The 14,284-nt window shown below is 45.5% G+C and overlaps 1 protein-coding gene across 2 annotated transcripts in view; it reads left to right on the top strand.

Annotated features, from left to right (window-relative positions):
- Positions 1–14,284, top strand: part of LOC142494786 (SH3 and multiple ankyrin repeat domains protein 3-like) — a 156,379-nt gene that overhangs the window by 32,939 nt on the left and 109,156 nt on the right. For both annotated transcript variants that reach the window (XM_075599240.1, XM_075599239.1), the window contains exon 2: positions 1,576–1,771. In XM_075599240.1, the coding sequence (XP_075455355.1) occupies positions 1,749–1,771 (23 nt within the window). In that variant the 5' untranslated portion in view covers positions 1,576–1,748. The remainder of the gene's footprint in view (positions 1–1,575; positions 1,772–14,284) is intronic.

The following is a 14,284-nucleotide window of genomic DNA, read 5'->3' as shown; positions in this document are numbered from 1 at the left end:
CCCTGAACTGGTAGAGTGCTATAAGGTCAGGTGTAACCCATGGAAGGTGGGCCCCCCCGTACCCTTATTTTGCGTAGTGGAGCATGGGTATCGCAGAGTTTTAAGAACTCCGATTGGAAATAGTCGAGCGCAGAATCAGGGTTGGGAATTAAATCGATTCTGTGCCATGGGCAGTTGGTAAGGTCATCCAGAAACTGTTGTGGGTTAAAGTTTTTAAATGTTCTAGTGAGGAGAACTTTAGGGCTTGAATGGGGTGGTTTAATTTTCCTTACACAGTACACTATTGCATGGTCACTGAAAATATCAGGAAGGATGCCAGAGGATTGGATTCTGCTGGGGTTTGAGGAGAGAATCCAGTCAAGCAAGGAATGGTTGTGCGATTTCAGGTTTGTCCGTGTGGGTTGGGAAATGAGTTGCGATAGGTTAAGTGACTTGAGTTGTATCTGGATTTTGTGGTTTTTAGGGTCAAGCCAATTGAAGTTGAAATCCCCAAGAACTAGCAGCTCACTCTTCTCATTCAGAGAGGAAATGGAGCCAAGAAATTGGGTGATATCAGTCAGGGATTGTAGAGGGGCTTTAGGGGGGCGGTAGATGCCAGCAAGCAAGATGGGCTTAGAAAAGGGGAGGCAGATTTTGCCAACTAGAATTTCAAAAGAGGGTGAGCTTGGTGTGCAATTTAACAGTGTAAATTGTAATGTGTCTGCAATATAAAATAACACCCCTCCTCCTCTCTTTGACCTATCTCTCCTAAAAATGGAGTATCCCTGGATGCCGATATTTGCATTAGGAGTTTTAGGGGATAGCCATGTTTCTGTAAGAACGATGACTTTGGGCTTATGCATAAGGCACCATGCCCTTAGTTCGTCCAGTTTGGGCAGCAGGCTCCGGATATTTATATGGGCGACAGATAGCCCTTTTTGGAATTTAAAGGTGGAATTCTCAGGGGCATGGGACAGAGCTGAAATGGGAGGACCTGGGTTAGGTTCAATATCACCTGCTAAAGAGAGTAATAGTATGAGTAGAAATTTGGGTAGTTGTTTGCAAGTTGTAGATTTGTGATGTTTGCCATTTGAGTGAGAGGTGGTTGGTGAGCTGGTTTTTAGAGTTCTCCACCAACATTCAGTAGATAGTGCAAGGCTTCTGAGTAGTCCATGGTGTATGGTGATGTTGGGTGTGGGCCAGGATGGAGGAGTTTGTAGTGGATAGAGGGAGTAACATCTCCATGAGGCCAGGAGAAAGAAAAAAGTTAAAATACATAGCAGGTTCATGATGCTAGAGGTAGGCAGTGCTGCAAGGAGCTGTTGTGAGCAGAGTCAGTGTGTGCAGACTAAACAGCAGGTGTGTGCCTGTTCCTTGTCAAATGTTTAGCTGTATTGCAATGCTAGAGTCATTCAGGGTTTCAGTGTATTGTGCAGTCAGTGTAACAGAATCTGTGTGTATGTGTGTCCCTGATTGTAACACAGTGTAACAGAGCTTGTGTGTAATATCTAGGGTTATATAGTACTGATTGTACTCAGACCGCAGTGCGAGCTTACATTACACTATGTTCATTTTGTATTCTCTATTTCTGAATAGGATCTCCCTAAAAAGTTCTGGCGGCGCAAATCCTACAAGCTCCTCGTGCGCAAATCCTACAAGCTCCTCGTGCGCAAATCCTACAAGCTCCTCGTGCGCAAATCCTACAAGCTCCTCGTGCGCAAATCCTACAAGCTCCGCGTGCGCAAATCCTACAAGCTCCTTGTTCCCAAATGGAAGCTACAGAAGAATTTAGGTAAATTGCAAAACTTTTATGGCAATTAAAAGACCTTTTTGAATGAAATGCTATATTTGTGTTTTCTATGTGAGGGGTTATAACTATGGGGCACTTTGTGGGGTTTGTTTGTAGATTTCTAGACCTCGCAGGTCTCTCAAACAGTGCCCCATAACAGCACCCTAAACTCCTCCTATTGCCCCATAACAGCACCCTAAACTCCTCCTATTGCCCCATAACAGCACCCTAAACTCCTCCTATTGCCCCATATAAATTCAAATCTAAGGCTGTCACACATTTTAATCTGGTCTGTAACTGTTTCATACACCTATAATATATATTATCTTTAACTGTGCATGCAATGTCTTGTATATAATGTATACCCTGCTCATTATGTAACTGTATTTGTAACCATGTATTATTTGTCTTAACTCTGTGCCCAGGACATACTTGAAAACGAGAGGTAACTCTCAATGTATTACTTCCTGGTAAAATATTTTATAAATAAATATAACAGCACCCTAAACTCATCCTATTGCCCCATATAACAGCACCCTAAACTCCTCCTATTGCCCCATATAACAGCACCTTAAACTCCTCCTATTGCCCCATATAACAGCACCCTAAACTCATCCTATTGCCCCATATAACCCCTCCTTATAACTTCTCCTATTACCCCATATAACAGCACCCTAAACTCCTCCTATTACCCCATATAACAGCACCCTAAACTCCTCCTATAACCCCATATAACAGCACCATAAACTCCTCCTATTGCCCCATATAACCCCTCCTTATAACTTCTCCTTTTACCCCATATAACAGCTCCCTAAACTCCTTCTATTACCCTATATAACAGCACCCTAAACTCATCCTATTGCCCCATATAACCCCTCATAACTCCTCCTATTAACCCATATAACAGCACCCTAAACTCCTCCTTGTCACGATGACACCAACTTTTATCAACACATTTACATTTCTGGGTACTTGATTGAACAGAACAAGTTGCAAAATAAATTGTGATTTATTTCCTTAATAGACAAACACACGACATCTGCAGAATACACTTAAAACAACACTCACTGTGATCAGGCAACGAAAGAAATTGTCCTTGGAACGAAAGAAATTGTCCTTTGCTTGCCAGTGCAAGAAATGCAGCCTTGGTTTATAAGTCCTGTGGTTATGTGGTTGTTAAAACCTTCCCTCCTGGACGGGTTGCTGCTGTACTGGAACAAAGTCTTGCATCTTTACATCATGGATTAAAATTCAGGAATCACACTGGGGACCCTTGGGAAGCCACAGTTATAGACCGCCCAAAGCTATCTTTAACATGTGGATCTAATCCCCTCATGGGAACAAAAAACCCCACGAATAGCCAAGTGACCCACAGTTCATAAGACCGGTCAAAAGGGCTGTCCGGTGGGCAGGGCGCATGGGTCAGGTTGACGCCCATGCCACTTAGCATACATGGGGTACACCTATTTCTTGGCACCACTAAGTCTGATTTTTGACCCGGAGGGGTCACTAGCCTGACATCTGCTGTGCATCAGTGTGTCAGTTTTGTATACATTATGGGTCAGCTGGGTCTTTTCATAACTGACACTGTTTTAGACAGGAAGATGCTAATCAGCTCGATCTCTTTGAGGCTCCATCATAAAAATAACTACCGCCCTTTGAGGCTTGGTCATAAAAATACCGAAGCTCATTCACCCATATCACAGCTGGATGTCCAAGTAATTCCTGCTTGGACTTACAAAAAAATACCTCCTGCCTTACATTTAAGATCTTCTACCATGTGTTGGTTAGAGGGTATGGCAAGCAATGCATCTTGTCTTTTACCCACGCAGACAGGGAATGGCCTGCACATGGGGAATAAAAATGGCGGGGACAGGGCAACAATAGTAATGCATAGCAAATCAGGTATTAACCCTTTCTTCCCCGTCACACTCCTATTACCCCATATAACAGCACCCTAAACTCCTCCTATTACCCCATATAACAGCACCCTAAACTCCTCCTATTGCCCCATATAACCCCTCCTTATAACTCCTCCTATTACCCCATATAAGCTCTCCCTATAACTCCTATTACCCCATATAACCTCTCCCTATAACTCCTCCAACTGCCCCATATAACCGCTCCCTTTAACTCCTATTACCCCATATAACCGCTCACTATAACTCCTTCTATTACCCTATATAACCGCTCCCTATAACTCCTCATATTACCCCATATAACCCCTCCCTATAACTCCTCCTATTACCCCATATAACCGCTCCCTATAACTCCTCCTATTACCCCATATAACCGCTCCCTATAACTCCTCCTATTGCCCCATATAACCGCTCCCTATAACTCCTCCTGTTACCCCATATAACCTCTCCCTATAACTCCTCCTATTACCCCATATAACCCCCCCCCCCTGTGTGTGTGAGGGGGAGGCTTGCACTACTACTGCCCCTTTGTGTGTGGGGAATCTTTTTTTTATTTAAATACAAAATACAATTATTTACAAATACACACAATACTTACAGAATAACATCCAGAGAATCACATACACATTACATTACAGAGATTCCCTTCCAAAGAGATTTAAACACATCTCTCTCCCACCTCTCAGATTTCGTCTGCTGAACGCTCTTTATATCCAACACAATGTGAATTATTTCTGCGGCATCAGACACTTTTTTAGCGATACCACACATCTGGCGTTCCATAAATGGTATATTGATATCACGTTAATCAGCCACAGGGTTCTATTGTGATGCTGCTTCTGGGTTTCCGGAAACAGTCCGTATGCTACTTGGGGGTAGCTCTGTTTGGACAAAATAGGGATTTTTAGGTGACTTGCAATTTTTTCCCATAAAAATATAGAAAATGGACATTCCAATAAAAAGTGCTCCATGATTTCTAAAACATTACAGTTTTCTGTCAATTCCTGTCATCAACATTCCTGTATTTAAAATTCTGCCTGACATACATTTTACTATGAAATAATAACCACGAGACATCGCTCATTTTCTGCGGTAATCTGGGATCAGCGAGTTGCTTTAATACCACATCATGGCTGGTCTCAGGACATTGTCTTAGATCCAGGCTTATAGAGGGTGTTCTCTCTAGAATACTTTTATAGAGCTGCTTCCTTGACAGCTCTTCAATGTCAGTCCTAGTTATTTGTAATTTTCTAAAAACTTTAACCACCCGAATAATATATGGCGGTAAATATCCAATATTTTGAGTCATTCTTTTGATATTTCCCCCCTCAAACCATTTGTCAAACAAAGGTGACAACCACTCCTTAAAATAATTCCTCCATATACTTTGTGAGAAAATCCCCATAAAATTAAAACACAGGAATATTACATTAAGAAATAACTCTGTCGGGCCCAGACATTCTGGAGCATGGTCCGAGGCCTGATGGAGGAGATCCGCCTGGATCCGCTGATGTTCCTCCTGGCAAAACCAAAACCATGTGAGGTTTCGCAGGGAGAACGCCAGTCACGATTTGCTTCCGTAAGCCGTAAGGTTTTTATTTTTATGATTTTCTGGTAAACCTTTCCTGAGACTCATATGTACCTTTTCCCCAAAAATGCCCCTGATATTGCGATGTTCTCCTTTGGTAAAACACCCAATAAAAAAATTGAAACAAACAAAAAAATAACTCTGGGTTCACCATATTAAGACCTCCCTTATTTCTAGGCCTGCAAGGGATGCGTCTGCGCACTAAATTGATTCTGTTTCCCCACAAGAACTGAAAAAAACGAAATAATTAAAGAAACTACAGCTTTCTCAGGCGGGGGAAATACGAAACTTAAATAGATGGAAATAGGCAGTAAAAAGTTTCCACCCGATGGCATTTGCAAGGGTAGTGAGTAGTACACCGACCTTGGCCTTGGATCCTGGTCCAGTTCTGAGGTCGTGGCAGGCAGGGGTAGTCATGTCTAAGCAGAAGTTCAAACACAGGCAGGCAGTCACAGCAGCAAAGACGGAGCTCGAGCAGGAACAGGGAACAGAGAACTTTGCACGAGCAAAGACAGAGCAACTGCCTGCTGCAGGGACCCCCATAGATAGGGACCTTGCCTGGTAGCACAAGCGTGAGGGAAACGCTAGGATGGGGCTGCGACCTGGCTTGCTGCATGTGAAAAGGCAACATTTTTGATACACATGTTGTTTACACAGTCATAGCCAGTGAGTTGCTATAGCAACCTCAGCCTTTCTCTCAGAATGGGCTAGTCTGCCTCCCCCTCTGCCTTGCTGACAGATAGTCTGTCCCCAGACTATTCCTGCTACCCAGGTTCCCTCACACTTCCTTTTACTTCCAACATTGGCTGAGTGAGTACGTTCCTGTTACCCCTCTACTGGCAAGGCCTCATCATTTTCACCTTTCCCCACTATCAAGCACATTCCCTATAGAGACATTCTCTCACAACACCATCATCCACAAGTGCCTTTGTGTATCTACGCTTTCCCCAATAAAGTAAGAAAAGACAAAGTACTTGTTGTGCTTGTAACAGGAATGGGTTGAAGCTATCTGGGCTATTCATACTGTACCACACGTGACTCTGGCCTCAGAATAGGGACTGCTACTGGCGGAGTTTGCCTGCATCTGCCTATCACGTGACTCTCTGGGCTGTTCTCCCGTCTTCGCAGCATTGGGTTATCATCCCCTTACCCTTCCCCTCCACTCCCCAGCAGTGGGTGTTCCAGCAGCTGATACCAGGGCACAGAATTTACAGGACCTTTGGAAGGGGATTCAGGCTACTCTTCGCTCGGCTACCGAGAAACAAAAAAAATGAGCGGATAAACACCGGAGGCCATCGGACCCAGTCATATATTGCCCCACCTAAGATGGCTGCTGACAGGAAGTCAGCCTCTCTCTGTTCCTCTATTGCCTGCAGTTGCTTCTGGCCTTTAGTAGCAGACAGTTGCTCCCTATCTTTGCTCATTCAAAGTACTCTGTTCCCTGTTCCTGCTTGAGCTCTGCCTATGTTCCTGGGATTGCCTGTCTGTGTTTGAACTTCTGCTTGGACCTGACTACCCCTGCCTGCCTTGACCCCAGAACTGACTACCCCTGCCTGGTGCCTGCCTCGACTCCGGAACCGGACCCAGCTACCCCTGCCTGCCACGTGCCTCGACCCCAGAACCGGACCTGACTACGCTTGCATCCCAGGCCTCTGATCCCAGGCCAATGTCGGTGTATTAATCCCTACCTCTTGCATGCGGGTCCGTATCCTGTTTGCAGTCAGCAACATTACTGTCAAGGAGAGATCTGCGGCAGGAGTGGATCCCAGTGGCAGGAACAGCAGGGAGCAGGCTGGGCTCGTCGGGGTCACAGGTGAAGGTCGGAGGCAGGCGGCAAGTAGCGTAGTCAGGGTCACAGGCAGAGGTCAGAGCCAGGCAGGAGGTAGCGTGGTCAGGGTCACAGGCAGCAGGTAGCGTGGTCAGGGTCACATGCAAAGGTAAGCAGCGAGGAGGCAGGAACAGAACTGGTACTAGGGAACAGGACTTGGACTAGGGAGCAGGATTGGGACTAGGGAGCAGGACTGGGCAACAGCAAACAGCTACAGCAGCAGCAGTGGACACAGGAACCTAGCAGGTGTGGAGGAACCAGTATAAACAGGCACTGAGATATAAGAAGGGGAACTTTATAAAGGCAGGCTGAGAGATCAAACACAGGTGCAGAGGTGCCAGGTTTCAGAGTCTGGAAGGTTCTTTGAGAGAGCTAGCAAGAGCAGCAGCAGTCCTGGTGGGTACTGCAGACTATGATGTCAGGAAGAACCTGACAGTTACAATAGCAAACACTTTAGTAAGGGGCTGAGTGAACATCCTTGACGTGCTCCTGATATAATACGAAAGCACGATCCAATCCAGCCATTGGCAATTGATTTCCCCTCAGCTTTGTCATATAGCGTTTTCAACCATGATATGAACTGCGTTGGCAAACCATAAGTCTTCAACACAGTAAAAAGATACAAATTGTTGACTCTATCAAAGGCCTTCTCCTGATCTAGGTTAACAAAGTAACCTTCTAAGGCCCCACTTTTTGCCCTTTCCAATATCTCTCTTAACACGTATAAGAGAGTTGGCGATCTTCCTTCCTTGGATCCCAAAGGACTGGCTGGTACTTCTGAGCATTTCCGCTACAGATCCCAACCTGTTACACAAAATTTTTGCTAGATTTTTATAATCTGTATTCAATAACACTATTGGGCATCAGTTTTTTTTATATCTCTACTATCACCTTTTTTATACAGTAAAGTTAATATTATAAGGATCTACCAACATGGCCACCGAGGCAGGACATCTGCCTCTACCAATATGGCCGCTGAGACAGGAAGTCAGCCTCATTCCGGATCCATATAGCACCTCCCAACATGGCCACCGAAGGCAGGATGTCTGCCCCCACTAACATGGCCGTTGAGACAGGAAGCCAGCCTCAGTCTGGAATCATTGCCTGCACCTGCCTGCTCCCTTTATAAGGCTTCATTCCCCACTCCTCCTTGCCTGTGCAAGGTTCTGCTAACCTTATCCCCTGCTGGAAGCCTTGTCCTGCCTGTCTTGCTCTTTGCCTATTGTTGACGTCATCGGAACTGTGACCCCTACTGCTCTGCCTTCTCCAGCCCTTACGGTCTGTACTCTCCACCTCTGCCTAGCGGGTCTGTCTCCTGGACACTACACGACGACGTACGCGACCGTAACAAATATGGACAGAGACTACGAGGATGTTATATGAATAGGTTCTCATAGAAAGACGTCACCAAGTCAAGTCATTTCTCAGGATCTGTGACTAGAGTTGCCACCTTCGACTGAAACCAACCCAGAGATATTTATTTATTTTAAATATAGCTCTTACCTCTGGCGTCTTCCCGGCATCTTCCCCCTGCAACTCTCTTCAATATGGCTGCACAGCTTCAAATGACGCGGTGTTGCCATGACAACAGGACGCTAAGTGATATCACAACGCCACACAGCGTCAAGTTTCCATGACAACGTGGCGTTGCATGACGTCGTGATGTCTCGTTGTCATGGCAATTGATGTCACGTGATGCTGTTACGTCATGGGGCGTTCCCGCTGACATGGGAACATGGCGCCATTTGACACCGTGCAGCCATATTGCAAGTAATTACAGGGGGAGATGCCGGGAGACGTTGCCGCTGCCATTACCCCCCGCCCAGGGTTGCCACCACCCAGAAGGTTACCAAGTAAACTCGTAGGCCGGAGATACGTGGCCAAAACCTGTAGTCTCCGGGTTAACCCCGGAGTGGTGTAAATTCGGTGTGTGACAGAATCCTGCCTTTCATCCCATACTGCACCGACACACTTTATTCGAGCAAATACCCAGTATGTACCTGGCAGATACCTGGAATGCGCCGCTCCTCACCTCTGACAAGCCCCGTTGCGTTTGCCTTCCCAGCCTGGGTTCATGCCTGGCTGACGGGCGGCTGATCTGTTAAATGATAATGATTAGGATTTAATAGGCTGCAATGCTTCGCGTGTCTACCAGATGGCATAAATTCATGAATTGTAATGCAGTATATATATATATACTGTGCAGTATTGCAGCCAGCGGGAATAAAATGCTTCAATCCCTGCCTGGAAAATACCTCAATGCACTCGGGCAGAAAACAGTCACAAACCTCAATACACCCGGGTATACCCGAATTCGTGGGACTAGCCGAGCTCGAATAAAGTGTGTCGCCAGTGTAACTCGTATAAAGCCCTCTTCTGTTTCCTTTCTTTAGCCTTTCATCCCATAACTCGTATAACGCCCTCTTCTGTTTCCTTTCTTTAGCCTTTCATCCCATAACTCGTATAAAGCCCTCTTCTGTTTCCTTTCTTTAGCCTTTCATCCCATAACTCGTATAACGCCCTCTTCTGTTTCCTTTCTTTAGCCTTTCATCCCATAACTCGTATAAAGCCCTCTTCTGTTTCCTTTCTTTAGCCTTTCATCCCATAACTCGTATAACGCCCTCTTCTGTTTCCTTTCTTTAGCCTTTCATCCCATAACTCGTATAACGCCCTCTTCTGTTTCCTTTCTTTAGCCTTTCATCCCATAACTCGTATAAAGCCCTCTTCTGTTTCCTTTCTTTAGCCTTTCATCCCATAACTCGTATAACGCCCTCTTCTGTTTCCTTTCTTTAGCCTTTCATCCCATAACTCGTATAACGCCCTCTTCTGTTTCCTTTCTTTAGCCTTTCATCCCATAACTCGTATAACGCCCTCTTCTGTTTCCTTTCTTTAGCCTTTCATCCCATAACTCGTATAACGCCCTCTTCTGTTTCCTTTCTTTAGCCTTTCATCCCATAACTCGTATAACGCCCTCTTCTGTTTCCTTTCTTTACACCGCTCAAAAATATCAGGTGTGAAATCCCCACAGTCCCTGCTTTTCCCTCTATCCTGAACATATGACAATTAAAATACCTGCCAAAAATGACCATTTTTGCGGTATGTAAATACGGCTTTATTAAAGAAAACAAGTCTTTTCTTTCAGTTCTTCTTTGAGGACCATAAATGTTAATTAGTCTGTAATCAACAGCTTAAATTTTAACATCTAACAAAAGACACCTTCCAGGCATTACAGATGCAGCGGCCGTTATTTTAAGGCATCGCGGCGCCGTTTTCGTGTGCGCTGCTGTACTCCATGCGGCATGAACGCCGCCAATCGCCCCAGGCACGCGCGTTTATCGCGGCTGCTTTGTTTGAATTTTATGGATTGTATGCAATTAAATGAAATGAATGAATTGCAGTGTGTACAGTACTGTGCTACTGTCCTACTGTGTCACTGTGCTACTGTCCTACTGTGTCACTGTGCTACTGTCCTACTGTGTCACTGTGCTACTGTCCTACTGTGTCACTGTGCTACTGTCCTACTGTGTCACTGTGCTACTGTCCTACTGTGTCACTGTGCTACTGTCCTACTGTGTCACTGTGCTACTGTGTCACTGTGCTACTGTGCTACTGTCCTACTGTGTCACTGTGCTACTGTCCTACTGTGTCACTGTGCTACTGTCCTACTGTGTCACTGTGCTACTGTCCTACTGTGTCACTGTGCTACTGTGTCACTGTGCTACTGTGCTACTGTCCTACTGTGTCACTGTGCTACTGTCCTACTGTGTCACTGTGCTACTGCCCTACTGTGTCACTGTGCTACTGTCCTACTGTGTCACTGTGCTACTGTGTCACTGTGCTACTGTGCTACTGTCCTACTGTGTCACTGTGCTACTGCCCTACTGTGTCACTGTGCTACTGTCCTACTGTGTCACTGTGCTACTGCCCTACTGTGTCACTGTGCTACTGTCCTACTGTGTCACTGTGCTACTGTCCTACTGTATCACTGTGCTACTGTCCTACTGTGTCACTGTGCTACTGTCCTACTGTGTCACTGTGCTACTGTCCTACTGTGTCACTGTGCTACTGTCCTACTGTCCTACTGTGTCACTGTGCTACTGTCCTACTGTGTCACTGTGCTACTGTGTCACTGTGTCACTGTGCTACTGTCCTACTGTGTCACTGTGCTACTGTCCTACTGTGTCACTGTGCTACTGTCCTACTGTGTCACTGTGCTACTGTCCTACTGTGTCACTGTGCTACTGTCCTACTGTGTCACTGTGCTACTGTCCTACAGTGTCACTGTGCTACTGTCCTACTGTGTCACTGTGCTACTGTCCTACAGTGTCACTGTGCTACTGTCCTACTGTGTCACTGTGCTACTGTCCTACAGTGTCACTGTGCTACTGTCCTACAGTGTCACTGTGCTACTGTCCTACTGTGTCACTGTGCTACTGTCCTACTGTGTCACTGTGCTACTGTCCTACTGTGTCACTGTGCTACTGTCCTACTGTGTCACTGTGCTACTGTCCTACTGTGTCACTGTGCTACTGTCCTACTGTGTCACTGTGCTACTGTCCTACAGTGTCACTGTGCTACTGTCCTACAGTGTCACTGTGCTACTGTCCTACAGTGTCACTGTGCTACTGTCCTACTGTGTCACTGTGCTACTGTCCTACTGTGTCACTGTGCTACTGTCCTACTGTGTCACTGTGCTACTGTCCTACTGTGTCACTGTGCTACTGTCCTACTGTGTCACTGTGCTACTGTCCTACTGTGTCACTGTGCTACTGTCCTACTGTGTCACTGTGCTACTGTCCTACTGTGTCACTGTGCTACTGTCCTACTGTGCTACTGTCCTACACTGGCGACACACTTTATTCGAGCTCGGCTAGTCCCACGAATTCGGGTATACCCGGGTGTATTGAGGTTTGTGACTGTTTTCTGCCCGAGTGCATTGGGTTATTTTCCAGGCAGGGATTGAAGCATTTTATTCCCGCTGGCTGCAATACTGCACAGTATATATATATATACTGCATTACAATTCATGAATTTATGCCATCTGGTAGACACACGAAGCATTGCAGTCTATTAAATCCTAATCATTATCATTTAACAGATCAGCCGCCCGTCAGCCGGGCATGAACCCAGGCTGGGAAGGCAAACGCAACGGGGCTTGTCAGAGGTGAGGAGCGGCGCATTCCAGGTATCTGCCAGGTACATACTGGGTATTTGCTCGAATAAAGTGTGTCGGTGCAGTACAGTGTCACTGTGCTACTGTCCTACTGTGTCACTGTGCTACTGTCCTACAGTGTCACTGTGCTACTGTCCTACAGTGTCACTGTGCTACTGTCCTACTGTGTCACTGTGCTACTGTCCTACAGTGTCACTGTGCTACTGTCCTACTGTGTCACTGTGCTACTGTCCTACAGTGTCACTGTGCTACTGTCCTACTGTGTCACTGTGCTACTGTCCTACTGTGTCACTGTGCTACTGTCCTACTGTGTCACTGTGCTACTGTCCTACTGTGTCACTGTGCTACTGTCCTACTGTGTCACTGTGCTACTGTCCTACTGTGTCACTGTGCTACTGTGTCAATTTCAGGTGTTTATAAGCCAGAACACTAAAATGCCATTTTCTGCACTCGCGTCTTTAGGCGGTATGGTTGGAAGTAATCCCGCGCCATCACATGGGTATTCCGAGGTATAAACCGCGTGATTTCGTAAAATTATGGCCACTGCATCTGTATGTCGACTAATTTGTTGCATATAAAGGAAATCCCTTTGAAAACAATGCCTACACCATCACATTTATCTGGTCCAAAGGACAAGAAAGAGGGGCCCCAAACCCAGTCCCTTCTACACACAAAAACGTCACTTGTAGTGGTCAAGCGAGTTTCCTGCAAAAAGAAAACCTCATTATTAAAGGCCTTTAGAATAGAAAAGGCTTCAGTCCGGGTCTTTTTGTCTTAATACTATTCACATTAATAGTTGCCACTTTCAGCGGAACGAGGCACTTTGGCATATTTAGTGAATCAATCCTCATTTTCTTTCTTTCTTTTTATTAACACTATTCTTCTTGGCCGTACGCTTTCTCCCGGGGGGACTCTCTGATGGCAGATTTCTTTTATTTGATGGTCCGGCCATCTCAATGTCTTGAATAGATCCAGACTGCTGCGGGGTCTGACTGTCCGACATATTGGGGTCTACGTCATCCATCTTTTCACCCAAACTGTTTTCCTCTAATATCTCAAATGTATTTTGCAGCGAGGTCTCTTCTGAGACAGTTTCTTTATCTCCAGTTTCTGTAGTTTTCATTCCAGATGAGCTGGTTTGGTCAGTCTTGTTTTACCTTTTTATTTTTTGCCCATTCATCATCGCCATCTTTGCAAGGTTCACCGCCATATTTGCGAGGTTCATTGCCTTTGTGTCTGGTGCAACACTCAGATCACTCCTGTGTTCTCCATCTGACTCTCTTTGGGGCGGGGTGTATATTTCAGACCCATAGACCCCAAAATGTCTCCTATAGGTGTAAGTTCAGACTTCCTGGTGACTCTGGTTTATTCTCTTCATCACTATGAGATGCTGTATTCTGTACACTAGACATTTCCTTCTGCCTATAAGGGTTGTGCTCGGCTTCTGGGCAATCTTTAAAGGAATTACCACATTTATAGCACAGGTTGCAGACTACAGTGGTGTGAAAAAGAAAAGTACACCCTCTTTGAATTCTATGGTTTTACATACTAGTATCAGGACATAATTACAATCATCTGTTCCTTAGCAGGTCTTAAAATTAGACATATTACACTGTGTCATGATTTATTTAACAAAAATAAAGCCAAAATGGAGAAGCCATGTGTGAAAAACTAAGTACACCTTATGTTTCAATAGCTTGTAGAACCACCTTTAGCAGCAATAACTTGAAGTAATCGTTTTCTGTATGACTTTATCAGTCTCTCACAAGGTTCCCAGGTCCTGTGGCTCAAATCATCACCCCTCCACCACCGTGCTTGACAGTTGGTATGAAGTGTTTGTGCTGATATGCTGTGTTTGGTTTTCACCAAACGTGGCGCGGTGCATTATGGCCAAACATCTCCACTTTGGTCTCGTCTGTCCAAAGGACATTGTTCCAGAAGTCTTGTGGTTTGTTCAGATGCAACTTTGCAAACCTAAGCCGTGCTGCCATGTTCTTTTTAGAGAGAA

The sequence above is a fragment of the Ascaphus truei genome, chromosome 5 (genome assembly GCF_040206685.1).
Source record: "Ascaphus truei isolate aAscTru1 chromosome 5, aAscTru1.hap1, whole genome shotgun sequence".
Lineage (NCBI taxonomy): Eukaryota > Metazoa > Chordata > Amphibia > Anura > Ascaphidae > Ascaphus > Ascaphus truei.
The sequence above is the reverse complement of the archived record's forward strand: the minus strand, read 5'-3'. Positions and strand labels throughout refer to the sequence as shown.